This window comes from Pyrenophora tritici-repentis, chromosome 10, assembly GCF_003171515.1.
Source record: "Pyrenophora tritici-repentis strain M4 chromosome 10, whole genome shotgun sequence".
Lineage (NCBI taxonomy): Eukaryota > Fungi > Ascomycota > Dothideomycetes > Pleosporales > Pleosporaceae > Pyrenophora > Pyrenophora tritici-repentis.
The window spans coordinates 1508232-1534323 of NC_089399.1; the positions used below are offsets into that span (position 1 = coordinate 1508232).

At 52.0% G+C, this 26092-nt stretch overlaps 11 protein-coding genes across 11 annotated transcripts; 6 read left to right on the plus strand and 5 right to left on the minus strand.

The window, feature by feature from the left end:
* Nucleotides 1-226: 226 nt before the first annotated feature.
* PtrM4_044090 (SrmB, Superfamily II DNA and RNA helicase) lies at nt 227-2039 on the minus strand (the record flags this gene model as incomplete). The annotated part of the gene is made up of 6 exons (XM_066104508.1): nt 227-260; nt 314-899; nt 960-1039; nt 1088-1445; nt 1493-1628; nt 1680-2039. The coding sequence occupies 6 exons, from the start codon at nt 2037-2039 to the stop codon at nt 227-229; spliced, it is 1554 nt and encodes a 517-aa protein (XP_065959072.1).
* Nucleotides 2040-4546: 2507 nt separating this feature from the next.
* On the minus strand, nt 4547-4890 carry PtrM4_044100 (uncharacterized protein; the record flags this gene model as incomplete). The annotated part of the gene is made up of 2 exons (XM_001937285.2): nt 4547-4855; nt 4888-4890. The coding sequence occupies 2 exons, from the start codon at nt 4888-4890 to the stop codon at nt 4547-4549; spliced, it is 312 nt and encodes a 103-aa protein (XP_001937320.2).
* Nucleotides 4891-7094: 2204 nt separating this feature from the next.
* On the minus strand, nt 7095-7527 carry PtrM4_044110 (uncharacterized protein; the record flags this gene model as incomplete). The annotated part of the gene is made up of 3 exons (XM_066104509.1): nt 7095-7184; nt 7251-7373; nt 7429-7527. 3 exons carry the CDS (start codon nt 7525-7527, stop codon nt 7095-7097), a joined length of 312 nt encoding a protein of 103 aa, XP_065959073.1.
* A 2293-nt stretch (nt 7528-9820) lies between these two features.
* On the plus strand, nt 9821-10024 carry PtrM4_044120 (uncharacterized protein; the record flags this gene model as incomplete). The annotated part of the gene is made up of 2 exons (XM_066104510.1): nt 9821-9935; nt 9987-10024. The coding sequence occupies 2 exons, from the start codon at nt 9821-9823 to the stop codon at nt 10022-10024; spliced, it is 153 nt and encodes a 50-aa protein (XP_065959074.1).
* Nucleotides 10025-10041: 17 nt separating this feature from the next.
* Nucleotides 10042-11925, plus strand: PtrM4_044130 (potassium channel; the record flags this gene model as incomplete). Its single annotated transcript, XM_066104511.1, has 1 exon — nt 10042-11925. One exon carries the CDS (start codon nt 10042-10044, stop codon nt 11923-11925), a length of 1884 nt encoding a protein of 627 aa, XP_065959075.1.
* Nucleotides 11926-12082: 157 nt separating this feature from the next.
* Nucleotides 12083-12799, plus strand: PtrM4_044140 (AF-4 multi-domain protein; the record flags this gene model as incomplete). The annotated part of the gene is made up of 1 exon (XM_001937283.1): nt 12083-12799. The coding sequence occupies one exon, from the start codon at nt 12083-12085 to the stop codon at nt 12797-12799; it is 717 nt and encodes a 238-aa protein (XP_001937318.1).
* Nucleotides 12800-13021: 222 nt separating this feature from the next.
* PtrM4_044150 (COLIPASE domain containing protein) lies at nt 13022-13339 on the minus strand (the record flags this gene model as incomplete). The annotated part of the gene is made up of 1 exon (XM_066104512.1): nt 13022-13339. The coding sequence occupies one exon, from the start codon at nt 13337-13339 to the stop codon at nt 13022-13024; it is 318 nt and encodes a 105-aa protein (XP_065959076.1).
* Nucleotides 13340-14060: 721 nt separating this feature from the next.
* On the minus strand, nt 14061-14333 carry PtrM4_044160 (uncharacterized protein; the record flags this gene model as incomplete). The annotated part of the gene is made up of 1 exon (XM_066104513.1): nt 14061-14333. The coding sequence occupies one exon, from the start codon at nt 14331-14333 to the stop codon at nt 14061-14063; it is 273 nt and encodes a 90-aa protein (XP_065959077.1).
* A 214-nt stretch (nt 14334-14547) lies between these two features.
* PtrM4_044170 (MscS-porin multi-domain protein) lies at nt 14548-15462 on the plus strand (the record flags this gene model as incomplete). Its single annotated transcript, XM_001937281.1, has 2 exons — nt 14548-14766; nt 14818-15462. The coding sequence occupies 2 exons, from the start codon at nt 14548-14550 to the stop codon at nt 15460-15462; spliced, it is 864 nt and encodes a 287-aa protein (XP_001937316.1).
* An 859-nt stretch (nt 15463-16321) lies between these two features.
* Nucleotides 16322-18719, plus strand: PtrM4_044180 (membrane protein; the record flags this gene model as incomplete). Its single annotated transcript, XM_066104514.1, has 3 exons — nt 16322-16466; nt 16514-16878; nt 16926-18719. 3 exons carry the CDS (start codon nt 16322-16324, stop codon nt 18717-18719), a joined length of 2304 nt encoding a protein of 767 aa, XP_065959078.1.
* A 2656-nt stretch (nt 18720-21375) lies between these two features.
* PtrM4_044190 (uncharacterized protein) lies at nt 21376-23743 on the plus strand (the record flags this gene model as incomplete). The annotated part of the gene is made up of 4 exons (XM_066104515.1): nt 21376-21425; nt 21492-22229; nt 22323-22776; nt 23045-23743. The coding sequence occupies 4 exons, from the start codon at nt 21376-21378 to the stop codon at nt 23741-23743; spliced, it is 1941 nt and encodes a 646-aa protein (XP_065959079.1).
* Nucleotides 23744-26092: the final 2349 nt, after the last annotated feature.

Below are 26092 nucleotides of genomic sequence, written 5' to 3' on the forward strand. Positions count from 1 at the left end.
CCAGGAAGCCGTCTTGTCAGTGGAGTCAGCAGCGAAGCCTCCGTCTCCGAAGCCACCACCGCCGAAGCCACCGCTGTCCTCACCGCCGTTGAAGCCTCCAGCGTCACCACCACCAAAGCCGGTGTCAGCGACAGTCTCGCCAGTCTCGCCAGTCTCACCAGTCTCACCAGCCTCGCCGCCGAAACCTCCGCCGAAACCTCCACCGAGACCATCGTCGGACTCGTCGTCAGTGCCGTCGTGCCAGTCGATCGCAGTCGGGTCTTCAGGAATGTGCTGCTGGAGGAACTCCGGGACATCTTGCTTGGACTCCAACAGGATCTTGGTGAGATCCTCGCCGATATCGTCGTTACGGTCGTTGAAGAAGGAAGTAGCCTTGCCCTCGTTACCAATACGAGCGGTACGGCCAATGCGATGAATGTATTCGGTGATGCCTTCATGCATAGTCGAAGGCAGATCGTAGTTGATGACGTGCTTGATGTTGGCTACATCCAGGCCACGAGCAGTGACGCCAGTAGCGACCAAGATGGGACACCGAGCAGTGCGGAAGGAGCGCAGGGCATCCTCACGCTCACGCTGGGTACGATCCGAGTGAATCGAAGTAACAGGCAGACCCTTGTTGTAGAGGAAATCATCGACCATGTCACACTTGGCCTTGGAGTTGGTGAAGACCAGTGTACGCTGAGGACCTTCGGAAAAGATCAGGTCGAAAAGCGCTTGGTTCTTTGCATTCTCCTCTGCCCAGATGATTTGCTGCTTGATGTTCTCATGGGTGCTGCCGACTCGGCCGACCTTGATGCGAAAGAAGTCATCAGCCATGTACTCCTTGGCAACACGACGAGCCGCCTTGGGGAAAGTGGCGGAGAACATGAGGTAGGTGTGATCAGCATCAGTGTTGGTGTCTAAAAGTGAACATTGTTAGCAGAGAGCGAGGACGATGACCATGGTGAATGTAGACGTACCACCGCCCTGGAAAATCTTCTCCATGACGTCTTCCCAGTCGGAGGAGAGCAGCTCATCAGCCTCATCGATGACGGTGAATCTGTACTGTTAGCTATCGATGATGTCGGCATAGAGGGGTATGACTTACTTGAGACGACGGAACGAGAGCAGGTTCGCGTTCTGGGCGAAATCCATGAGTCGACCTGGGGTGGCGATGAGGATATCACAACCCAACTCCAGCTGCTCACGCTGATTCTTTGAAGGAGCTCCACCGTAGACGACACAAGGACGCATCATGGTGCGGTAGCACAAACGACGGGCCTCGTCGAACGTCTGGCAGGCAAGCTCTCGCGTAGGGCAGATGACCAAGACCAGCGGCTCAGCGCGGACCTTGTCAGTCAGAGGGTTGTAGTGAATCGGGTTCGGACGAGGCGCAGCCAGTTGGCGGGCCTTGCCCATGAGCTTGGACAGGATAGGGACAAGGAAAGCTGCAGTCTTTCCGGAACCTGAGCATTGTGAGTGAGATATTTGACATGGGCAGAGTGAGACTTACCAGTCTGTGCGATAGCGACAACGTCATTTCCAGTCAGGACAGCAGGGATACAGTACGCCTGGATAGGTGTCGGGTACGCATACTGGCACAGCTTGACGTTTTCAAGCATAACGGGATGCAGACCAGCGTCCTCAAACTATGTTTCTTTATTAACCGATTCCAGTGATATACAGCCACGGTGACTTACGTTGCGCACAGGGTTGAGCTTGTGGGGGCCTTCAACAGTGACCTCGAAGGAAAGCGCCTTGATGGCTTGACCAGCGCGCTGATGGAACTCATCATTGAAGAGCATCTTTTCCAACTCTGGGTTGGGATCGCCAACATCGCCAAAGTCGTCGTCCCACTGGTAGATGGCTGCATCAGAGAGCCACGCGACGTTGTCGCGGGTCTCGTCCTCAACAGGAGCACCAGTGGCAGGGTTCTCGTACTCGAAGGGCACTGGATCAGTCCAGCCAGCCTCTTTGGCTTTGGCAAGGTCCTGTGCCATCTGCTCCTTGCGGGCATCGGCAGGATTGACCACGGCGTCGGCCGCGCCTGCGTCAGACATGATGAAGTGAAAGAACCGTAAGGTAGACGCTTGTTTGTGAAGGGATGGTACAAGGGAGGGGGAAAGGTGAGGGCAGCGAGACAAGGTGAGAAGGGCGGGGCAAGCCGTTGTTTATGTAGAGGGAAGGCAAGAGCTGCCCAGTAGCGTCCCTTAGCGCGTTTTTGGGGGAGACCCTGACGATAGCCATAGCGATAGGCGAGGTGGCGGAAGCCTCTGCAGCAGGTGAGAAGCGGCAGAGCACCATTAAGACCGAAGACGTCTCAGGTGAGATTGGTATTGGGCACTGTCGTCGTGGGCACCTTACTGACAAAGTAGCTGCCAGACAACTGGGCGATAACAGCCCAATAACGTGAGACTTCAGCGCAAGATAGAGATACGAATATAGCTCCAACATACTCGTATCCCTAAGCCATCGACTACAAACTTTCCCATGATACGAGCGTGGATGAACACTCAGAGAGTAATCTCGACTGTGGGAAACCCCATATAGCGTTAGTAGAACGCAGAAGACATCTTCAAATGTCTGTCTGATGTTGGCACATGACCTTTGTCTTGGACTATACTACCAGAGTTGGCGGGAAACCAAGCAGGCTACAACCACCAGAGATTTGAGAATGCCGATGGACACGATGAGAAGCTCGCTGTGACGAGGCCGTGTTGTGCGGAATCATGCGCATCCCAGCCAGCTTTTACACACCCAGGGCCCAAATCATACAACGGGTCTTCAAATCTTCAAATCTCCGTAGCTCTTCCTCGCATGCTCTTCGCACGTTGGTCGCTGGTGACGGTACGATAGGTATCGCTTCTTACTTCAAACAGCCAGAAGTAACACGCGTAACCATATAGTTTCTTGAGACGATGTCATGCTTTCCCGGGCCTAAGAAATCGACGATCGACTGTGATGGCTTTCCGATGAGAAGCGTGAAGACGTCTACGACGGTCGTCGTTGACAGACGCCAGGGGATGCCACCATTCCGGAACCGAGCTGGCGTACCATGCTTGAAACAGGGATGCATGACGGGCCGAATCGGTTACCCATCTTCGCTCATCACCCAGGCCCTCATTGACAACTTACTGACTTACTGAACGTCCCTCGTGAAGACCGAACGACCCAAGACGCTGTAGCTACCCCTGTCGCTGAACGTGTTGGCGTCGCGTGGTGGACCAGACGTGGAGAAAGCCGCAAGCATGCTCCGCAGCTTCCCTAAGACGTCTCCAGCAACCCCCCGACTGCTACACAACGGGGAAGGCACAAGCCGCACACGGCGTGTATACTCATTGAGAGATCACATAGCATTATCGTCGTACCGGACTCCTTCTCCGCCGCCTCGCTTCCGGCCAGCTTGAGCGAATCGAGGCAGACAAACTCAAGACACCCCGCTTCCACACGTGTGGGTATGAAGTGACATGAATGACAAAGTCATGTAAACACCAGGCATCGATGATGCGACAGTGGTGGGCTTTTAGAAGGTTTGGCGACGATACGTCTACGCCTCCCAAGACGCACCCGGCTGTCATTTCTGTGACAGATAGCTTCATCGCAACCGTTGGCTACTGCGAGTTGGGCGGCAGACCACGAAGGACTAGGAACACCTAAACGTAGCCCCTAGTGGCTGACGTCCTGCAGTTGTCGACGGACACCAAACTGCTGGAGGTTTACGTGCTGACCATTACATTGACCATATCAGGCTGTATGCTCAAGAGACAAACACAGGGCCTTTGCGATACCGTCTCTGCTGGGGCCCCGCTTGTTCTGAGGAAGTATCTTGCCATGTCCATGGGAGCCGCCACCGTAACAGACGGCAATGTGGGCCACAAGCCAGTTCAACAGTACCGGAGTAGGGGCAAGCAACTTATCTTGGAGCATTGTTAGTTGAGAAAGACGTCTTGCACAACCCTGATTCGACGGTGGGGTCAGGCCGGCATACGGCACCCAGCCCATATGCTGCTACGGTACCCCTCAAGACCCGGGATTTCATCATGAAGAACATAGCTGCATCTCTCCATAATGAAAGAGCATAGCTGTATCTTCTACAGCCAAGTCACCGTTGGTATTCTTGGCATACACGACCGCGAGCCACTCCTTGGACGAGCAGCTACTCAGCCGAAGTACCATAGGCTCAAGGCAGACTCGAATAGCAAAATTCCTTATTTTGGGGGGTTGTATATCACCAATTCTATGATTACCACTACGCCGCTCCGTTAGCCAGTAGCCTATTGCAATTGCTACTTACTTGTCGACCCCTGGAAGCTGAAGTAAGACCCAGAAGGCGCCAGAGGGTTAGTATGCATACACGTCAAGACTGGCATGACGGTGTGCACTAGTATTCATTGTTTCCAGGGTAAATAAAGGTGGCCTGAAGACTTTTCGAAAATTGAGCATTATCCCGTCGCGCTTCGTTGACCTAGAAGTCTGACGGGTTTATCGACCTACACAAGGCTGTAGGGAGACCAACGTCTCGGATGATCCAAGAGTATCTCGTCTCAAGACTCAAGATAGGGCAGGTTTACTTTTTGTGTTCCTGGTCCTTGTCCTCCTGGATGTTGTTGAAGCGGTGGGAGTCCACGTGCGTATCACAGAGACAGTGGCACGGATGAAGTAACTTCCAGTCCTCGAACACCATGGGGCCGTTGGGAACGTCCTTGTTCACAACTACCTGGCCTGCCTCCATTACACGTCCATCCGGTGCATTCCGCCTCTTGTCCTGGGTGACGCACATAGGCTCGAAGCCAGACAGGTCGACACTGATGAAGGAGTTAACGTTGATGATAACAACGTCTCTGTCCGCAGGCGCCAATGAGTAAGGCACAGGCATCTGGTCTTGTGTCAGTAAAGGTTCACACCTACCATCTGGTCAGGTAACTACCGTACCCGGATGGTGTTGACTTGAAGGGTTTTAACAACGAATCACAGTGCGAGAATCGCTGCAAGTCGAAGAGTCTGGAGTCTGGAGTTAGTTTGAAAGGCCGGGTTCCTTGAAGTCCCACATAGACAAGTGGCATTGTGGGTGCTGCGCACGTCCTGCTACCCCGCAATCATGGCTGTGGGTGGTAGTGTCATGGTGCAGTCGGATATTTCTGGGTCTCTTTCTCTTTCTTCTTGAAGCTACAGGCGCCTCGAGGGTCTCCTAGCTGTCTCGTCTAGAACAGATGGATGTGTCTCGGGTTTATGAGATGTTCCTCTGGCTGGCTCGCGGGCAATGCGATGTCCAACACGGCCAAAGACAGAAGTGCCTCCTGCTGCTTAGTACGGTATTGCGAGCACGAGCACGAGCACGAGCTGCGAGTCTCTGGCCGTTTCAGCTGTTGCAGATGCAGAAAGCATAGGGTGTACGGCCTGACGGGTACTTTGACATCTGGAGAGCGATTGGAGGCACGCTCGTGACAGCCCAGCTGGTAGCTGGTCGAGCATCCACACGCGAACATGGCATATTGAAAGAGATATTAAGAACCTACTGTGCTGTTTGTGTGGGTGTAACGTTGTTCGCGTCAGAATCGTTGTTTGCGGAAGAAAGTGGGAGGGGTCAGTGTAGCGTAGTTGGCGCCGGTGTTGAGGTTGGTGGCGAAGAGGGAGCTTAAGTTCACTTCTCACGTGCTCTCCCACGTGCACCACATGCACTGCCAAGACAATCAGTACAGCGCCACCCAATGATGTTACCTCGAGACCCCCTCAGCGACGATGAAGCAATGAGTGATATCCAAAGAATGGCGCTTAACTAAGAATCGAGTCTATGCCCAGCAGACCAGAAAGACCGTCGACGAGTAGCCATCGTCAAAATTTGGTCAAGTATCCCTGACTCTTCTCTACACGGAAGCTGAGGACAGTGGCGACAACAATCTCAAGAGTTAATACAACCTCGCATTGAGTACAACATTGGACTGTGCATCACTGTTATACTCGGCTTTCTAAACTACAAACGCATGGTTCTCAACACCTACGGGTCGAGGAAGACGATCAAAACTCCAGGTTGAACAGCCTAATCTTGAAAGTCGTGAGACTGTGAGAAACACAGCTAAAATCTTATAGCATGGATGGGGCAGATTTCATCGCCTATGTTGCTCAAACACAGAAATGAGGCGGAAGAAAGACGGAGAAATGGATGATTTCACGCTCATCGTGGTTATATAGTCCTCTTCAATGCAACACATTTCACTAGAATCACATGCAGCATGTACCAAATGCCAACGCCACGCGCATAAGATTATACCAAGTCTTTTACAACTTCTAACTATCCGCAGATCGAATTCCCTCAACAGCCACGCGTGCCTTAGCTCTTCCCATTTCCCCTCGACTGCTCATAGTATCCCACATCTGGAATTCCAGCTAAATACAGCCCTCCAAGATACAGGCTAGCTGCGAGCTGTTTAGAGCAATCATCTAGACTCCTATCTCCTCACATACCACAGCACTAACCCGAATAAATACTCCACTATATAAACGACTAAAGCACAGTTCATATAATCGCCAGATCTTTCCGTGTCGCAGATCCCCGTCCTTCGAATTTGAAATCTTGCATTGTGAAGATAGTTATGGATGTTACAGAGCCCAAAGCTCAGCTGCAACGGGGTTCTTCTGCGGCTCGAGCAAGGCTTAAGCGTGGGAGGGCCCACGGGCTTATGCGATTATGGACTGTGTCGAAGCAGTTGTAAGTTGGAATTGCTCACTCATGATGTCCATGGATTACCAGCTACAACATTGCTGAAGCTGCGAGACGCGCATATACGGCACCTGTTGAGGGCAGGCATTGATTTGTATCTAACAGTAGGTAATGTAATGTAGAAGTGCGAACATTCGAACTGGATTCCTCTGCTTCATGTCGTCCCATATCTTAAACGAGACTGGAGCTAACGCGCTGTGTCATGTGGATGCTTCGACGTGACATGATGTCTAGAATGCATTGGGACGTCTCAAATGACTTGGGAAGAGTAATGGAAAGCCGGTCCCCATTCAATTGTTTGATTCGGTCTTGGACTACAGCTACTCCTCTTTCCAACTCTGCATCATTTGAGGCGCTTCGCCGTTCTAGGCCTTCCCAACCACCTACCTACGTTCTCTCAAGCGCACATATCGGCCACCCCAACCACGTTGTTTTGGGTGGGTTTGCCTCCAATATAGCATGGGGCGTTCCATGTACCACCACGGGGCTGTATAAATTGTGGAATCAGCATATATAATACTTCGCAATCTCTGATACCAATTCTTCGACTTACCTTACAATCATACTCTTTGCCAACTGCTGGTTCAAAGCAGGGACATCTGAATCTATTCTGCCCTGGTACTTCGCAGTACGGTACATTTTTGAAGTTTACCTCATCTTGAATTATGACAGTGCCCTATGCATATTAATGTCTGTACTCTTCGTGAATAAAATTGTCAGTAATACCGTACCCAGTATATAGGACCTGCTCTAGAGGGATCATCAATCTGAGCAGCAGTTGATCGTGCGAAGATAGAAGCGACCACGATGATTGGCAGCGAGACCTTCATTGTGTTTTATTTATGTAAGGTGCGGTAATCGAGTTGTTTGACAGAATTTGTTGCGGCAGCTGGACGAGATGGTCTTGGGAGAGACTTGACACTTGGGGAGTGTGACGATTCTCAATACGAAATCCTCGTCAGCACAACACTTGAATCAACGGATGTAATTCGGAGGGAAAGGCTGGGCCGGGTGATCGCACGATTGGCATCGTACGTGTCTTGCGTGCACGGAGTGATATGCACGCACCGACTAAATACAACTTAGTACTGACTTTGATTACCGGACAGTTGACATTGCCTACTTTTAACCTCTCACTATTTAAGGTAAGGTTTTGACATCTCAATGCTGCACTTCGGCAGTATCTTCGGTGTATCATCTGAGAGAACCCAACAAAGGATACCAATGAATTGAGAAAGTGAGGCCGAAAAGGCTCGGTAGAGCCCTTGAAACCTCACGACGGGAAACGGATGACGAGGTAGGGGTCGCTATAATGGCCCAGAATTAAATGACATAAGACCAAGAGACGTGTATTTTATCGGACCGTTCTGAAGAAACATATATACAAAGATCACCAGTGTGCAGATCTCTGCCATTTCGCTCGCTTGACCTGCATTGTCCATCGTCGCGCACCTACCCAATCCGGACTGATTCTCAGGGAAGAATGCTACATGTCTAGCCAGTGACACATGTCCCCATGCACATCTAGCCTTCCCAACATACATTTATATATTCTTGTGCTCCCAAATTGATACGCTCTGAGTGACGTAACATGTTACAGGTTTGCGATGCAAGTAAATATGTATCCAGTTAGGACATATAATATGATTGGTGTAAGATGTACTGGATGAAAGACTAGCGGTAAGATCGGGGTCTCGAGGAAGCTGACTTGGCTAAGCACTCAACCTTGCAAGCTGTCAAAACGATGCCAATGTAGGCCAAGTAGCACGAGACTGGAGGCCGGAGAGGGTGGACATTAGGAAATATCGTTTCAAGAGCTAGGAATTGATTGTCTTCCCGTAGGCACTGGATTCATAATGTAATTGTACGAGCCACTTACCATATACTTAGTTGTCTCATTTCTCCATTGCGACCAACAGTTTATTTTCCGACTCAACGAACAGCTCTTCTCTACCGAACAGGAATCTGGGTTCCAAAGGATCTGGAGATAAGCGAGTTCCTCGACCCACAGCATGGCGATATACTCATGAGACTCATACACAAACAGACAAAGACGGAAACCTAAAAGATATCCTACAAAAAATGTAACAGCAACAACTACTTACTGGCGACAAAGATCAACCGTTGTCTTCCGTGAGTCATGCACGATAATGCAGTCATTCAACAACTTGTGGATCGTGGGCGAACATAGGTCCCTGATCTACTCAAAGCTAATGATGATGAGCCATGTAATGGTCATCGGAGACTTTGCCGGCACTGCTGGCCCGTCAGATGTCAGCCAACGCTGCGCAAGGTGCGCTTCGACCAACTTGCGCAGCGGTAGATGGTCAACTCATGCATGGGTATATCAAGAGATGGAAATAAGTACCGCACTCCAACGACCCCGGAAGATCACAGTTACGCACATCGCAAGGGGACTCACTCCCTATCAAAGATACTGTTCTTCCGAAGCGGCGCCTAGTCTTCACGAGAACCAGACCGTCTCAGCATTGGGATATGTACTGCTGACAATCTATTCTAGTACACTAGGAGAACTTCTAGGCAAAAAATCTAAAGCGGTTCAGAGAAACGGCACATAGATACTTACTATTAGCATCCACGGGTGTGTATCTCGAAAAGGGTTTGGAAAGACCAGCAATGAGGTCAAGGAACGCATCCAAGAATATCTTGGTAGAAATCCGATACATGGCTCCGATGCGCTAAATTCCTTCCTTGAGATAGTCCAAGCATCTTGAGCTAGGAGACCCATCAAGGCATCCTGAAGAGATCCTACCCGTCATTATCGGACCGACTCGCGTTAGTCCCGCCTTACTCTTTCACAACATCAATTGCTTCGGGATCATATCTCTACACTTGATTATCGTTGTGGCGTGAGGAAAATGAGAACACTGGAAATTGGTGGCTTTTCCAGATTAGCGAGATAGCCGTCGGCACCTACGTCATCCCCTTGTTGTTTGTTGTATCACGCGTCAAGCCGCATAACTTGCTATCACACATGCACAGGCCTCGTGCACACCTCACTAATAGGGAATTCCGGGGATTATCTTTTTCTTTTTCTTTTCTTCCTTTTACTACCATGCACCCCGCACCGCTACTTCCGGAGACCCCAATACTCAACGTACCATGAACGACCCCGGCCTAGACGAGCCTGCGCAGGAGGCAGCTCAAGATGTCGAGAACAACAGGCAGGCTGAGGATGAGCAGGCAGAGCGGGAAGAACGACAGTATTTGGATCCAAGTTATGTACTTTAGTGATGTGGCTCCACTTTACGTATGCTGACAAGCTCAGTCAATGGTGGTTTGCGTCCACCGCAAGTCCACTCATAGCAGGTACCTTTGGACCCATGGCGAATGCATTTTCTATATGTGCACTCGTTGAGAAATGGAGGGTCTTCATCCCATTTGGAGCCGACGAGGGACACGGAACAAAAATTGAGGATCCAACATGGCTTATCGCGGTCAATTCTGTCTCTCTCGTGTTCGCTCTTTCCGCCAACATCAGCTTGCTTCTCAACATGTCAAGACGACTATCTTTTGCTATCGCGCAGCCCATTACTATCATTGGGTTCTACCTGGCTGGCTTTCTCCTGATGGCGCTTGTTGGTGTAGCCTCGTCGCCCGTCTTCCGGATCGAGCCCAGGTCAGAACATGCTCTGAGCCAAGCCTTCTATTATGCCATCATAGCTGCCGGTATCTACTTTATCATTGCCTCACTTATGACTTTCACTGCTTTTGGAGCATACAAGGGACATTACGCAAGAGAGTTTCGACTTACGGCTAGCCAGCGGACACTGATGTTACAGACCATTGCATTTATGGTCTATCTACTTATCGGAGCCTTGGTCTTTTCTTACGTTGAAGACTGGAACTTTCTAGATGCGGTTTTCTGGGCCAACTTTACTTTGCTCACGATCGGGTTTGGGGGAGATTTTGTACCAAAGACCCATACAGGTCGCTCTTTGCTTATACCGTATGCCATTGGTGGACTTGTGACCGTCGGTTTGGTCATCGGGTCGATTCGCTCGCTCATCCTGGAACACGGGAAAGAGAAGATGGCTGCTAGATTCATGGAGATCAAGAGGCAAAAGGTCTTGCAATCCGTCGATGACGATACGCATACAATACGTGTTTCAATCTTTGAGAAGATTGATTTTTCGACCAAGGGGTTGACGGAGTCTCAGAGGCGCGAGAAAGAGTTTACCATAATGCGACGGGTACAAGAGCTGTCAGAGAGGAAGCGGAGATACACAGCCTTGGCATTGTCAACCGCAGCGGCACTTCTGCTCTGGTTCCTAGGAGCGTTGGTCTTCATGTACTCGGAGAAGCCACAAGGCTTTACCTACTTTTTGGCGCTGTACTATGCCTATGTATCACTCTTGACAATCGGTTATGGAGACTACGTTGTCGAGAGCAATGCCGGAAAGGCGTTCATGGTGTTCTGGAGTCTACTCGCGGTCCCAACCCTTACGATCCTCATCTCTAACATGGGTAACACGGTCATCAAGGGTTTCAAAGACTTCACGATTTGGGTGGGCTCGCTTACGGTGTTGCCGGATGAGGAAGGACTGAGCGCCGCACTCAAGGTTGGCTGGACACGAATCAAGACTGGTAAATTCGATCATGAGCAGAAATCTGGTCTTCAAGACGGGTCTTCGAGCTCGAAGAATAATCATATGCAAGACCGCCTAGCAAGCTACATCGAAGAGGAGGAGTTAGGGAAAGCTGGAGAGGCAGAAGAGCACGGTGACTATCTGGAACGCGACATTCGCTTCTACCACTTTGTCTTGGCGAAGGAGGTCCGTCAAATAATGCGAGACGCCGAAACCACACCACCAAAACAGTACGAATACCACGAGTGGGAGTACTACCTGCGCTTGATCGGCCAAGACGAAAGTGACAGCTCGAATCACCGGAAGCCCAAAGCGTACACTCATCATGATGACGGTAGCACACCTGATATCGGCACTGCAGACGACGGCAAGAAGCTCGCATGGAGTTGGCTCGGTATCCGTAGTCCGCTCATGGGTAATCAATCGGAGCCTCAATGGCTGCTACAGAGACTGGCTGCGAAATTGGAGTTTGAAATGCGTAGGATGAGCTCGTCGGACGAGAAGGTTCGAAAAGCGAAGCCGCCGATATCGATGTCCGAGTTAAGGAGGAGGCGTGCAAGCGGAAAGACGGATGAGGAGGCTAAGACGTTACAGGAGAAGGTTGGGTCTACGACGTAAACAGGCTACGAACAGCTTCCACGTGAACATGATACCGGCGTTTGTTTTGAGCGATTACAGTACATACATATGTGAATTTTGTAAATCTTGTAATTAAATAACCTATACATACACGAGACTCGATTACTTCATTCTGGGATCAACCTAGCACCTCACTATGCCATCCACATCTACCGATCCCCTTCCAACATTCACCATCTCCCCTCCTCCACTTCTCCTCCCCTCCGCCCACATCACAACCATCGAAACCGTCCCCACAGCTATCAGCGCTGTAATAACCACCCTCATCCTCGCCCTTCTGGTTCTCTCCTTCACCAACAAGCACAACGCCAACTCCACGGCCAACAAATCCGAACCCGAGCCCACTCCCCGCCGCCTCAGAATCAGCGGACCACTTGGACTAGAACAACAAGGCGACACCACTTTGCAGCACATACCAAACAACACAACCAAACCCCCTCTCTACGACGAAGGGAAATGGCTAAGTGGCACGCTTAACGAGTTGCAAATGAAAACGTTTGATAATCCCCCGTTGCATCTACCGTCTCAGCAAACACCACTGTATCCCGCATACACCACCACACAAACCCAATCACCCATCGGACTCGACACTCTACACCCTGCCACCACTGTTTCTAAACCACGCGTTACCTACCACCGTGATACGCAGCCTCTGCCTGCGTCGCCAGCCCAGCAGTTTCGACAGACCATGACTATTCCCAGGCGTCCGCTTCCGCTCGCCTCGGAGTTTAGAGATGGCAGCACGGTTTGGGGGAGTAAACAGGATAAGGGTGGTTTGAGGGAAGACTTTTCGTTTGAGGATGATGAGTTGGGGAGTCGGGAGGTGGGGTTGTTGGGGAGGCATTGGGAGTAAAGGAGGGGAGGGTTGGCTTCGGATGGTAGTATGGGGTGGATTGTGTAGATAGTTGGAGGTATTGGTAGGGGTTTGGATTTATGGGGGTAAATACTGTCTAGTCCCTGAGCTTCTGCTATAGTCCGATTTAGTATGTTACTCTACCAACTGTTACATCTTCTGCAATATATTCCCATGGTGCCTGCCCATAGTGGTACAATGTTTGAACCGCATGGTAGCACATTATTTCAACCGCCCAAAATCAGCCTTCAACTCAACATCGCCGTCTTCATCTACGACTTTCCCTCTATCCCACTCCCTCGCCTGACCCTTCCTACTCCATACCACATCCTCCTCGTTCGGAAGATCACCCTTCTCCCACTTCTTGACTTGATTGTTTGTGAAACCCGCAGCCTTGAGCCTTTCAGCGCCTTGTTGTTGCCAGCGTGCGCGATCACGTAAAGCTTCCAGAGCATCGCCCCAGTCATCTTCAACGTCAGAGTTTACCCGCACATCTGTTTTTGGGTCATATGTGGAAGAGAAGCGCGATTCGATACCCATGGAGTTCGGTTTAAAGGCACCGCGGCCTTTGGATCGTACGGTAGGTTCGGGAGGTGGTGGTAGTGGCCCAACGATGGCTTCAAGGGGATCGGAGTCGGATGCCGGTGAGGCAGCTCGGCGTTTTGAACTTGAGGAATATTTGTGAGAATCCCGTTCTCGCCTTGTACTTTTTGAATCGCCTCGCGGAGATGGACTCGGATTTCTATGTTTGCGTCGTCTATCGTGTCTGTCAGATCGCTGTGTTAATGATCGGGATCGCGAGCGTGTCCTCGAATAGGATCTGTGTCTGTGTCTACGGTCTTTGCGCTCTTCGTGTTCTCTCTTTCGAGACCTTCGGCCTTGTTCTTTGTCCTTTTCTTCGCGCCTATGCGTTCTATCGTGGGGTGATCGCGAGCGCCTGCGCTTCTTTCGAGAAGAATCCTCTTCTTCGCTGTCGTAACTCCTTTTACGGCGTTGCCTGTCCCTACTCCTATCACGATGTCTGCGGGTTAGCGCATCTCTAGAACTCTCTCTTTCTTCTTCTCTAGCTCTTTTCCCGTGTCTATCACCGTCGTCTCTATGATTGCGCCGTCTGCTCGAGTGCGTCTCGCATGAGTCGTCGTGGGCTGGCACTGGGGTCAATCGTCCCTCGTCTTGTCCAAATTTTCCCTCGCCATTCAACTTCCTGAGCCGAGCACGCGATTCCTCGGCCTCTCTTGCAAGGAGCGCGGCATTATGACTATCAGTCTGGCGGATAATGTGTCGCAAGAAGTTTTTGTTCGGCTTCGGCGCGCGCGAATTCATTCTTCGTCGCATTAGCATAAGAAACATAGTGATTAAGCATCGATGTACCTTGGACGCTCGTGTAAGGACATAGCGGGTACAGATGTTTTGTAACGCACCTCCTCGGGTTGAAGGCATCAATGCCTACGAGTTCATATTTCTTTGCGGCCGTCTTCGCGTCTTGCTTTAGTAACTCTGCAATATACGCGTCGTCATCTATGTTATTCGCCATGGTTGGTTGTGTTGTGGGCTATCAGGAATGTGCATGAGGGCTGAGTATAAGCTCGGGAGCTTTCGAGTGAAGGGCATGCAAGGCCGTGTGATATCATTCACTAGGCCGCATGTGGTAATAGCCGCGGAGTTTGTACTTGGCACGCGTGGATGCGGGCAGTCGCGAGTGTACCAAAACAAAGCTGAATACCTCGACATATCGGTGTATCTATAGAATGGCACCCAAACGCAAGTCTGCGACGCCCACACCAGCGTCGGCACTGGAACAATTACAGCAGTCGCAATCCTTGAAGCTTTTGGCTATTGCAGAAACATTGTCACCAAAAGACGTTCCACAGGCTGCGAAGAAGCGCAACTCGGCAGCATCCGAGGACAGCGAGCAGAATGGAGATACTCACCCCGCAGCTCTTGAAGCCGATCTGCTACATTACAAGGTAGGCATGACGTATAGCCTACCAAATACAGACGACTGACAGGCATGACAGGAACTGTTCAGCAAGCTCCGCTTTAGCTACGTCGAACAAGTCACAAAAGAAAAGTTCCTGCGAAGCATCACGGAAAACCCACCCCGCCTAGTCGATGCGTCGGAGAACGACGAGAAGGAGAAGGAGATATTGGGGTTGAAGGCAGACCTCAAGGAACGCAAATTGGAGGTGGCCGAAATACTGAAGCAGCTGGAAGACAAGGGAAAAGAGCTCGCGAAACGCTACGAGGGTCTACAACTACGCACCCAACAACTTGAGTCGCTTCCGACCGAGATCGCGGGCCTAGAAGCGAGCATAGAGCAGCTCAAGAAAGAGCAAACGCCCGTGTCCAAGAAAGCCGAGCTTGCACTTCCGCTTCCTGAAACCCAGCGAGTGCTCAGCGAGCGGGAGGCCGAGCTTGCAGCCCTGAATGCGCAAATAGCAAGTCTCCAAGCGGCCGTGCCAAATCGCAGCAGAGACTTGGAGAAGCTGGAGCGCGAATTGAGGCCACTGGAGACGCAAAAACAAGCGACAGTGGCAGCAGCTAAAGAGGCGCAGAGGAGAAAGGAGGAGGGTGGTGGTATCGGCGATGAATTGGAGGAAAGAGGCAGGTGGCTGAGAGCATCCGAGAAGGCGCTAAGGGACATGCTGGACGTAGAGGGGTGACGTGGTTTACACGAGCGGTGGCTGGGATATGGTTTTGGCGGCGTTATGGGACGGCAACGGACGGAGATTTCTAATACTAAGATACCACTACATTGACTTGCAATGGATGCTTTATTTTCTGCTTAATCTGCTTGATGGGTCGCGACAGCCTGCGAACGTCCACTTGAACCGGGCCCTGCGGTGTACCTTACGGGTGCTAGATGTTAGTAGCCGCTCGCCTCATTAATTAACAGCGCATCTCTCAGCCTCGGGATAGAGCGATGACGAGCTAATTGGGCTCTAAAAACCAGGAATAATCTCGACAAGCCCGAAACAGAGCTTTAGGCGGGCTGGGGGCTGGGGAGAGGTTGGTTGTGATTGGCTGAAACGCACTACTCACCGCCACGGACCTATCGATTACGTTGCCTGGCCAAAAGTGCGATAAACACTGGTTGCCGGTGGATCCATGCCGAGCTAGTTGCGTTGGCTACCGCTTTCGAGGCTCCATGACATCTGCAGCTCCTCCGAGAAGACTTCCGCAAACTGTACAACTCACGGCCTCTTTTTTGCGCAAAGGACGTTGAAGGCTTCAACGACAGGAGCTGACGTTCCCCCACTTCCGCGAGCTGTCCAACCGGACACGCTCAGACTGCTACCACCTCATTGTCACCCTACAAGCATATTTTGAAAGTGCGAGGCCTACTCTCGCTATTCTTACGCCTGTCACGACGTCACGAGTTTTGTTTCTTGTTCATCGCTGTCTGTTTGCATTGTTATAGCGATTTTTACGTCACTTCTCCATCAAACGACTTACGCGACCACTACTACGACTTTACTACGAGTACGCGACCAAGTCACGAAACCAACCACCACCGCCACAATGTCTCAAGGCCTCTCTGCACCAGGGTCGAGTGTCTACTCGTCAGACACCATGTATGTCGGGGATGGGACATGGGACTCGCAGCGCAACACTTTCCTGTTGCCCAATTTGCAAGGCCCCAACTTTGAGACAATGCGATACAATGGTACGATCACTATACGACTGGTTTCTAGGAAGACACTGACTGTTTAGGCATGGGCAACCGCTTTCGCAGCATGGTTGGCTACAAGGCTCTCATCACCGCTCATGGCGTGCTAGCAGGCGTAACATTTCTATTCATAATACCTGCAGCTATTTTCATGGCCCGCTTCTACCATCGGAATCCGCATACGGCATTGAAGTTCCATATCTGGCTACAGGTACTCGCCGTGCTTCTGTCAACTGCGGCAATCATTTGCAGCTTCTTTGCTGTTGGGCTTGAGAGGTCACTCACAAACCCTCATCATGGCATTGGTGTTGCGCTTTACACTCTCGTCATGGTACAGGCGCTTGGCGGTTCAGTCATCCACAGGCTAGAAAAGGGCAAGGAGCGCTTCAAGATCCCCCTCAAGCTCATGGTATGTATCCCAAATCAACAACTACCGAAATCCACTAACATGTGCAGATTCATCAATGGCTAGGACGAACCATTGCATTGCTCGGCTTTGCTCAGGTTCCACTCGGCCTGACTTTATATGGCTCACCACTGGCCTTGTTCATACTCTTCGCTGTCTGGACCTTCATTCTCTTCATCCTTTACTTTGTGCTTTCGTACAGGAATCAGCCCGAGCTAGACTTTGACGATCGCAGCACTTATGTAACAGATCGTACCTACAGTACTCGGAGAACCGGCATGAGACGAGTTGCAACTGCGAGCGCAGCAGGAGCAGGCCTAGCCGGGTTGGGACCACGAAGACAATCGCGCAGTATGAGCCGCAGCAGACGTGGTGGAACCGTGATTAGTTCTCGACGCGATTCCCGGTCTCGTGTTAACGAATCGGAGTTCACTGAGTCTTATCTGAGCGACGAAAAGTACGGTGGTAATCGCCAAAAGAGTAACACTTGGAGAGACCGTCTCCTGGGAGCTGGAGCCGCAGCTGGAGGTATCTTCGCCATGAAAAAGCTCTTCAGTCGCAAGCCAAAACACCCTCCGACTGAGACTGGAAGCGACTTCAGTTACAGCCGTCCACTAGGCCCATCCGAAGTTACTCAGACCGACATCTCCAGGCTCGAGGAGGGAAGAGCTCCTGAATCTCCGGCGAATCGTCGAGATGACTGGCGTCGCGATAACCCCCAAGCATCAGCATTGACCGAGAGCTCCATAGGACGTGGTCCTCGCCCAGCTAGGAGCGCAGGATCGATTGACTCTTTCGATAGCCGAACGAGCCTCAGCGAGGAGACTGAAATGAGGCCTAGGGACCATTCGTACGGACTGAAGGAGGGAGTCGCCACACTTGGTGTGTTCGGCTTTCTCAAGCACTCGCTCAGCAGACGCAGTAAGAAGAAGGAGGACGACCATGTGGAAGAAATGCGACAACAAGATCTCGAAGAGGAACGCGTTGCTCGTATGAATAGCCAACGTCGCAAAAAGTACACTGGCGACGGAACACCTCGTAAAGGCAACAGACCGCCATCCACCATACTTTCCGAGAGCGATATGACGGGTATCACACCATCAGTGGCGCGTCCTCTCCCCATGGACTCTACTCTCACCCCCTCGATCAACCCTGGCGGACGTCCCCCTCGGGCTGGCGTTTACAGTGTCTTGTCGGATTCTGCATCGGAAGCTTATGACTCACCTGGAGGCCGTCACCACAGCCGCCGTCGCACTGGAGACCGACCAATTATCCCTGCTGGAACCGCAGCCGCAGCGACAGTTACGTCCATGGGCTCACCTTCCAAGAAAGAGCGTCGAGGTAGCAGAGACGACGTGGCATCCCCTCCTGTTTCAGTAAAAGTAAAGATGCATAACGATGGTCGACATGTAACTCTGCGACGACTGAACGAGGAAGAAGCAGCGGCCGAACGAGATGCAAGGAGAAGAGAACGTAAGAACAAGGCCCGTGCCGGAAGTGTGAGCTCTCTTAGCGCTGGCGGAGGGGAGCGTTGGCGCAGGACCGAGGCCATGGAGCGGGCGCAAGCAGAAGAGATGGCACAGCAAGGTGGCATTCCGCCGCCTCCGCCAGGCCCTCCTCCAGTGTTCAACCAAGGCCAGAGTTCAGCTCCGGGCCAGACTCTCTTCCCACCTCCACCGATCCCAGCAGCAGATACGGTATTGAGCAGTCCTCCTGGTACTCAGTTTAACGGCACGGAAACAGATCTTAGCAACTACGATTCCAACAGGCGTAGACGGAGAGCGGAAAGAGCACAAGCCAAACAGGCCAGGCTAGGGGGTGGAAGTCGTGTCGAGTTCTCTTAATGAAAGTCCACGAAGGTAACAGGTATGACGGGGGTATGCGATTTGCATTTACGGGCGTTCTGGGTGCCGCGTTAGCGATGTAAAGATTGAGCGTCATCTCGCCGTGTAGGGGAGTAGATAGAATGAGATAGTCTAGAGATTTGTGTTAGCGCAGGGATGTGTTTACTGTGGGGTTATACTGTGATGTTGTGAGGATCGCCAATGGCTTGCTGGGTTGTGTTCCTGGTGTCATAATTACATCAGAACCATCGTTGTGTGTCTTGGTTAATTTTGAGGACACTGTTATAAACTGTGCTCTTCTTTTCCGATTTTCCACGCATGAGTTGTCATTCTTCTTCTTCTTTTTTCACAAACGTTCAAAATGTACTTCTTGTCTTATTTCTTCTTACCTTGTTGCGTTCCCTCTTTATTCACCTTGATTACTTCCAATTGCCCACGTCAAATGACATATTCATTGTCTTGCTGACAAAAATCCAAGTGGACAAGGTATATTCCACTAGGGCTCTTATGGCAATTTTTGAATGTACCTATGCTGTAAGTCACGAGACCTGGTTCCATGTCTGATGGGAGAGGGAAGAAAGCGAGACATGTACGGAGATGCGGTAACATGACATATCATCGTGGGGCCATGGATGTTTTATTGGAGCATCTTCCCACGATGCATGACTCGGCCTCACTACAAAACGACAGCGGGGTAGTCTTTTGTCTGGAGCATGCAGGGCATGCTTGAGCTACTGTAGTTGGTGAGGGACGATTGGGCAGTGCTGGAGCTACAGGCGCTACACTACAGCGGAAGCTTTGCAAACGGGCAGGTGGCCTTGTTCAGTTGTAGTTTGACTAGACCTCAGCGTTACCATGTCCGCGCCGAAGCGTGTCGTCTAGCTAAAGCTCCGCGGAGGCCATGCCAAGGATCACGAATCTTACCACTGGTGCTGCACGCTAGCGGAGCATGGACAAAGGAGGTACATATTACCTGTTCCCCGGATCTACGTACAGGTACAGGAAAAGCCTCAACACCATGGCCCTTTTACACATGTACGGTCGGTGGCAGGCTCAAGACTGCATCACAACTCATGGATTGGCGGCGTGTCAAGCTTCACTCGCCATGACGTCTAGCGCGGGCAGTTCGGGCGGGTGGCAAGACTACTTTGGAGGGTGGTCCAGCCTCTCTTATTCGCGGTCTCGACGCTGTTGAACCATTTTTGATCGCTGCCGGCAGCATCTCGGAAGCTTGAAAGGCCCTCGTTCCGACAGTGGAGTCCGCAAAAGGCCCTTTAAGGAAGAGGATATAAGTCATAAGGGCGTCGCTGCATGTGCGCGAAGGCATCTCATGAGTTCAGAGACCTGTTGCAGAGACATGGCGACTCGATGAAGCTCACGACGCCTCGCCTCGCCTCCGACTTGGACGAGCCCATGCAGTCCCCGCCCGATGCGCGCCCACAGGAGTAGACTTGACCGAATCTGAACTGCAACTGCGGCAATCGACGCTGCGCCTCGCTGGAGCTACCTCTCTCTGACACGGAAACACACCATGGCTACAGTCTGGCTCTGTCGATGGGCTTGTTGTTGGGTTGGGGTTGGGGTTGGGGTTGGGCCATGTGCATGGGCGGTGGGTGGAGATGGAGAGTTGGTTGGGTAAGATGACGAATGGCGAATGACGACTGCACATGCCGGCAAGCACCGGCCCATACCGCCACTTGGCCTCGACGTCGACAATTGGAGGCATGTCACACTCTCGGCGCCATTGCCCCGTTTTCTCAGCATACGTGGGCGCTGCCCAAGCAGTATCGCATTCCGGGCTCGAGACTGGGGAGGCGGTCAGCCGTCAGCACTCAGTCTAAACTTCAGACCATGTTTCCTGTCAGGCACACACAGCGCAGCAGCCGGCCCCCCCGCCAGCTGCGCTAAACTGACACGCTGAGACAGCTGGGGAGGGGGCGACAAACGACGAGGCCCTCCAAGGCAGCATGAGTCTACCTCATCATTTCCCTTTGGCCTAGAAGCATCGTATTCACTCAAGGACACTCCCATACCTCCCCTTCTCCCACGCGTCGATGCTTCGCACAGGCTGGGTAGACCCATGGCGGGTTAGTTGCCCAACGGGGCAATGTCGGCTAGTTACAGCTCGCCCTAAAGTGACACTAACATGAAGCTCCCGTCGCTGTGGCAGGAACAGACCGTGCCATGGCTGTACCATGTCCAGCGGTCAGGCTAGGATGTTTCTTCACGCAAGGTCTAGCCTAGTAGACGGCCTAAGCCCCAGGGCTTGCGACCGTGTGGTGAGCGTTTGACCGGCTTCCGACGCCCTGCCCTGCACTCTCTTTCCCCAGCCGTGGAACCAGGGACCATGGCGGCTTCTCCATGCTAGGCGATTGGACTCGCAATCCACCAGACCCATCCTGGATGGCCCTGTGATGCTAACTAGTTGAGTCTAATATGCACTTTGGACGCTTGGGCTTTCCAGTCGTCCAGGTTAACCAAGTGCGAATGAGCGTTCATTCAAGCACAATGACACAAGGAACCTTCAAAGATATCTCCCCGAATGCAGGCGCAACATGTTTGTTGTACTAATAGGAACCTGCGGATCCGCTCGGCGACTGCATCCCTCATCAAGTAGATGACGAGACGTCCCACACTAGCGACCTCTTCTCCTTCCATGGCTTCCAATCCTACCACGACTGCTCCGGTCAAGCGGGCTTGCGACAGGTACGTTCTCGTCCGTCCCTTGACAAACTTCACCACTCACATCTAGTCCACCAGCTGTCACCGTAGAAAAGTAAAGTGTATCGGAGAAGGCACTGCGCCCTGCAAGAACTGCGTCTCTGCCGGCCTTGCATGCACATACAATGCCATCCCCCAGAAGAAGGGCCCCAAGGGCAGCCGTGCCAAAGTCCTGTCTGAACTTCGCGAAACACAACGCAACGCCCAGCTAGCCGCCGGCTTCCCTACCGACCTTGGATACGACGGACGCTCCTTGCCCTCGACCTTTGCTCGCACTCAGGGCCTCCTGCCTCCCGCCCTGGTCGAGAGCTGCATTGAGTACTTTTTCAACAATGTCTACCCCACAGAGCCCGTCCTACACCGCCAAAGAGCTCAGGAAGCCGCTGTTGGCATGGACCGCTCGACCGAGGCATACTGCATGATTGTCGCCCTCTGCGCCTACGTTATGATTCAGGGCAACCACAAACCCCACGTAAATGTGCTCCCCCGCCAGGAAATGGCTCACATGTCGAACGTGGGCATCGGCCATGTTTTGCTCGAGGAGTCCGTCCGCGTACGACAAGGCTACGACCACCGCGAGAACCCCACTCACATGAGTGTGCTGACCTCGTATTTTTATCACGGCTGCTACTTTGGACTGGCGCGCGAAAACACGGCATGGACCTATCTTCGCGAAGCTACCACACAAGCACAATTGCTAGGCATGCATGACGAGGAGACGTACAAACACGACCCGCTCGATGTATCACGAAAACGAGTCCTCTACTGGCTACTCTTCATAGCCGAAAGGTGCGTGTTTTTAGCACATTTCCAAACTTTGCAGAAATGCGCTCAGACCGTTGCTTTTTTTCTCTCTCTCTCTCTCTTACTAACACCTGCTAGAACTTACGCCCTGCACAAACGGCGCCCCATTACCCTGCATCCAACCATCCACACACCATCTCTAGACGAGGTTCCCTCGGACCGGCCCATTGCCGTTGGCCTTGAGCTCATGATTAACATGTTCAAAATTATCGACGACAATTTCATCAACCTTTGGAACAGAGTGCACAACACACATGCAAGCGCGGCATGGATTGCGCAGGTCCAAACGCAGCTCTCAGAAGCCGTCCCAGCCTACTTCGAGTGCACCGAAGCGCAGGAAGTCCAGATTCGCATAACTCAACATTGGCTAAGGTCGCAGGCATGGCAGCTTAGCGTCAGCCAGGGCCTTGTCAGCAGCGTCACCAACGACCCTCCGCTTACTTTCAAATACCCAATCGAGATATCACGAGACCTCCTCACCACCTCACACCAATTTTCCCAACAAGCCATGGAAGTGCACGGGGTCGGCCTGGTGAGTACATGATTCTTTTAGTTTATTTTTCCCATTCCTCGTCACCCAAACCTGCATGTTGGAGTGGCCTCCCCGCCGGGAGCCCCTCCACCCTTCGATGCAATAATCCCTGTTATATTTCGATCTCACTAGGGCCCCACTAGCCAACGTCTATCTCTGACGTCCACGCCCTGACTAGCCTAGCCTCCCTCGTCAACCCCTGCACCACCCACCCATGCGACGTTTTACCATGACTGTCACGTCAAACATTAGCTAACAGCGCTTGCAGATCGAAAAGTTGTTCGACATAGCTTGTTGTCTAACGGATGTCGTCGCTTGCACAACCTTTTCGCCCGATCAATTCGCCTTGGGTCCCCGCGACTACGTATCGCGCTTCCTCACCCTCATATCGACACTTCGCGGCGGACAGTCGAGATATCTTCCCCTGCTTCTGTCCAAGCTCAACGAAGTGTTGCCAAATCTTCCGCTTCCCCGATCACTGAACCTCCCCCAGACGGTTTCCGCATCGACGCTCGGCCTTAATGCTAGTGGTTCGGGGACGCTCCCCTCGAATGTCGCCGACGATTTCTCGGCAAGTCCCGCTTCCAGTTCACCCTCGTATCCCTCAAACGACCTGATTCGCCGAATTGCTGCCCATACTGGCGCCCAACTTCCTTTCAATACGACTCAGCAATCCATGATCTCCGCACCTACCACCCACGTAGGAGATCTATCCCTGTATGACACTTCACAACAAAGCACAACGCACTCTTCTAGCTCTGGTCCTAGAAGCAACTCAACAACTCCCGGTCCTTACGAGACACCCTTGTCGCAGTCACGGTCGCAAATAGTAGGACACTCGGCTATGCAACTTCCCACCTCACATGGTCACATGCAGAGTCACCACATGGGCGTGAACGCAACGGCATACGACCCAAGATTTTCTATTCAAAATTACCCCGTAGATCCGATGATGTACAAGCACTAGAGTTTGGTTACAAAGAGCGGGGACACGTATTTTTACACATGGCGCAGAGTTTTTTCCCGGTCCTGGTAGTGGGCCTTTCTAGAAAGTTGGTAGCAAGGGTATAGTTTTTCGACCATTGAACAAGTTCATCATCCGTATCGAAGAAAAGCATCCAGAAGCATCAAAGTGACTAAAATGTCAACGGGAGCACGTTGAACGGTCGAACATGGACGACGTTCAACAGCCCCTGTCACAACTACCCGAATGCGTCAGTTGTCAGGGTCCAGTATTGGAAGGGAGCGAGTCATGTCGGCGCACCGTTCTAAAAGCAGCGAAGGAAAATCTTCCGGTAGTTCCTCCGGTGGCATGGACTAGAAGATGTCGTTGCACGTGCGGGAGGGAGCTTATGCGAAGCACTAAGGAGCCGGGTGGTCATACGAGGTGGAAGAAGCTATGTTCCATGGGTAAATCGTTGCATCGGGTTGCCTTTTGCAGGTCATGTATCAAGGGCCATCCATGTGCCAGATCACTCTGACCGTGGCACGGGCGTCATTCTCGATCTCAAGGATTACGAAACCAAGCCCATGCGACAGGCACTGCGTGGTGGGATTTCTTGGAGGCGACATGGTTTGAACGGGCGGAACTGGGCGGCTGACATGTAAAGATCTGGTTCTGACAGTGCAGGGTTGTAAATCCGTCACGGCTAAGGGTGCTCCGCGCCCTCGTAAAAGTAAGCGTGGCTTATGGCCATGCTAGTTGGCAACAAGTGATTAAAAGCACGAGGGGGTCGGAGGTAGCCGCCACGAACATATAGAGGCAATGATCGCGATCCGAAAGATCCGATCCATAGGACTGGAGCCGCGTTAGTAGAATACAATGAAGATGATTCAAGGAAAATAATTAGCCAGTAAGACTAGCAATTTAGCAAAAAAGTGTACACGCGTTCGCAAAGAGAGACGACGAGTGTTGTCATTGTTCATTTGATGGAGAGCATGTGCATGAAGGTTGGCAAAACTGGCGAGACATGATAGGCATAGTGAAGCAGCAAATATCAGGCATACTAGCAACGACACGTCTTCCATGCCCCAAGTTACGAAACACACGTCGTAATGATAGATGCCACGCGACTTTTTGGCTTTCCCACGTCTGCCGTCTGCCACATGCCGCACACACGCACATGCACACATGCATGGCGCTCACCCGTGTCGATTGGGCCTCAAGAAACAGGGCTGTCAAAGACGGTCCTGGGCACCAATCACGCGATTCACGTTAAGAAAAGCGCTCAAGCTTTATCTCTGGGGTCGGCCCGTCTAAACGTCGGAGCGTTTATTTAGCTACATTTCGCAAAAGTTTCCTCCGAAGGGATCACTGACAGGCGGGCGGGACTGGGGGGGGGGGGGGGGGTACAGTACAGTAGTGGTAGTGGTTAGGGTAGCTGGAAAGGAACCATGTCGCGGTTCTGGCGTTGGGAGGCGTTAATGGGGACCCTGGGGATCTCACGGACACACGGGTCAGCCTCGTGGGAGAAAAAAAAAGGCTTGGATTTTTGGAGATGAATATGCAAGGTGGTATCGGGCGCTCCGCCTTGGAGGTTTTCTTTTCCCACTTGGAGTTGGCTACAGTATGCGACTCCACTGTTTGCCGTTGGTTGGAGGTAAGTAGGCAAGCGGTGGTTTGTTGATTCTAGCGATCATGGCAATTATCATGGGCCAAGCATCCAAGCCCACCAGGCCGCGTAAACACGCTACCATGTGTGTGTGGTTGTACACAATAACTCTCTTTTGCTCTCTCAATCACTATCTTCCGGTGGGAGAGCTTCCCCGTGTGTCGGGAAAAGAGGGAGGGGGGGGAGGGGGGCTTGCCGCGAGACCTCAGGCGACTTGACGTATGTTACTATGCTCATACAACGTTAGGTTTGCGAAGCGTTGTGACAGATGGTGCATGCACGGTGAGTGTTCTGAGACGCCAGACTCGCCATTCAAGCATGAGGCATTGCTCAGACCAGGTGCAATTACAGCGTTGGCGTAGCAGCCCGAGGTTGGTCGATGACACTCCAACGCTCTCGACGGCACGTGCATCCATTCCCTAAGACCCTAAAACTCTAATCCTCTACTCCTCTTGTAGCAAAGTGGCGAATATACATCACTCATGCCATACCATGTCGCGGTTCCTTCCATCTCATCCCGTCAATGCTCTCTGTCCATCATCTGTCCCTCCGTCTTGTCATTTTCTGCCTGTCGCCTTCGGACCGACTCCCCACGACGCTACGTTTCGCACTCCGCCGGTAAGCCAGAGCCGAGCAAACCGAGTGATCAGGAACCGATGGCTGGGGTCTCGAAATGGGCCTATTTCCCATTCCCTGAAGTCATC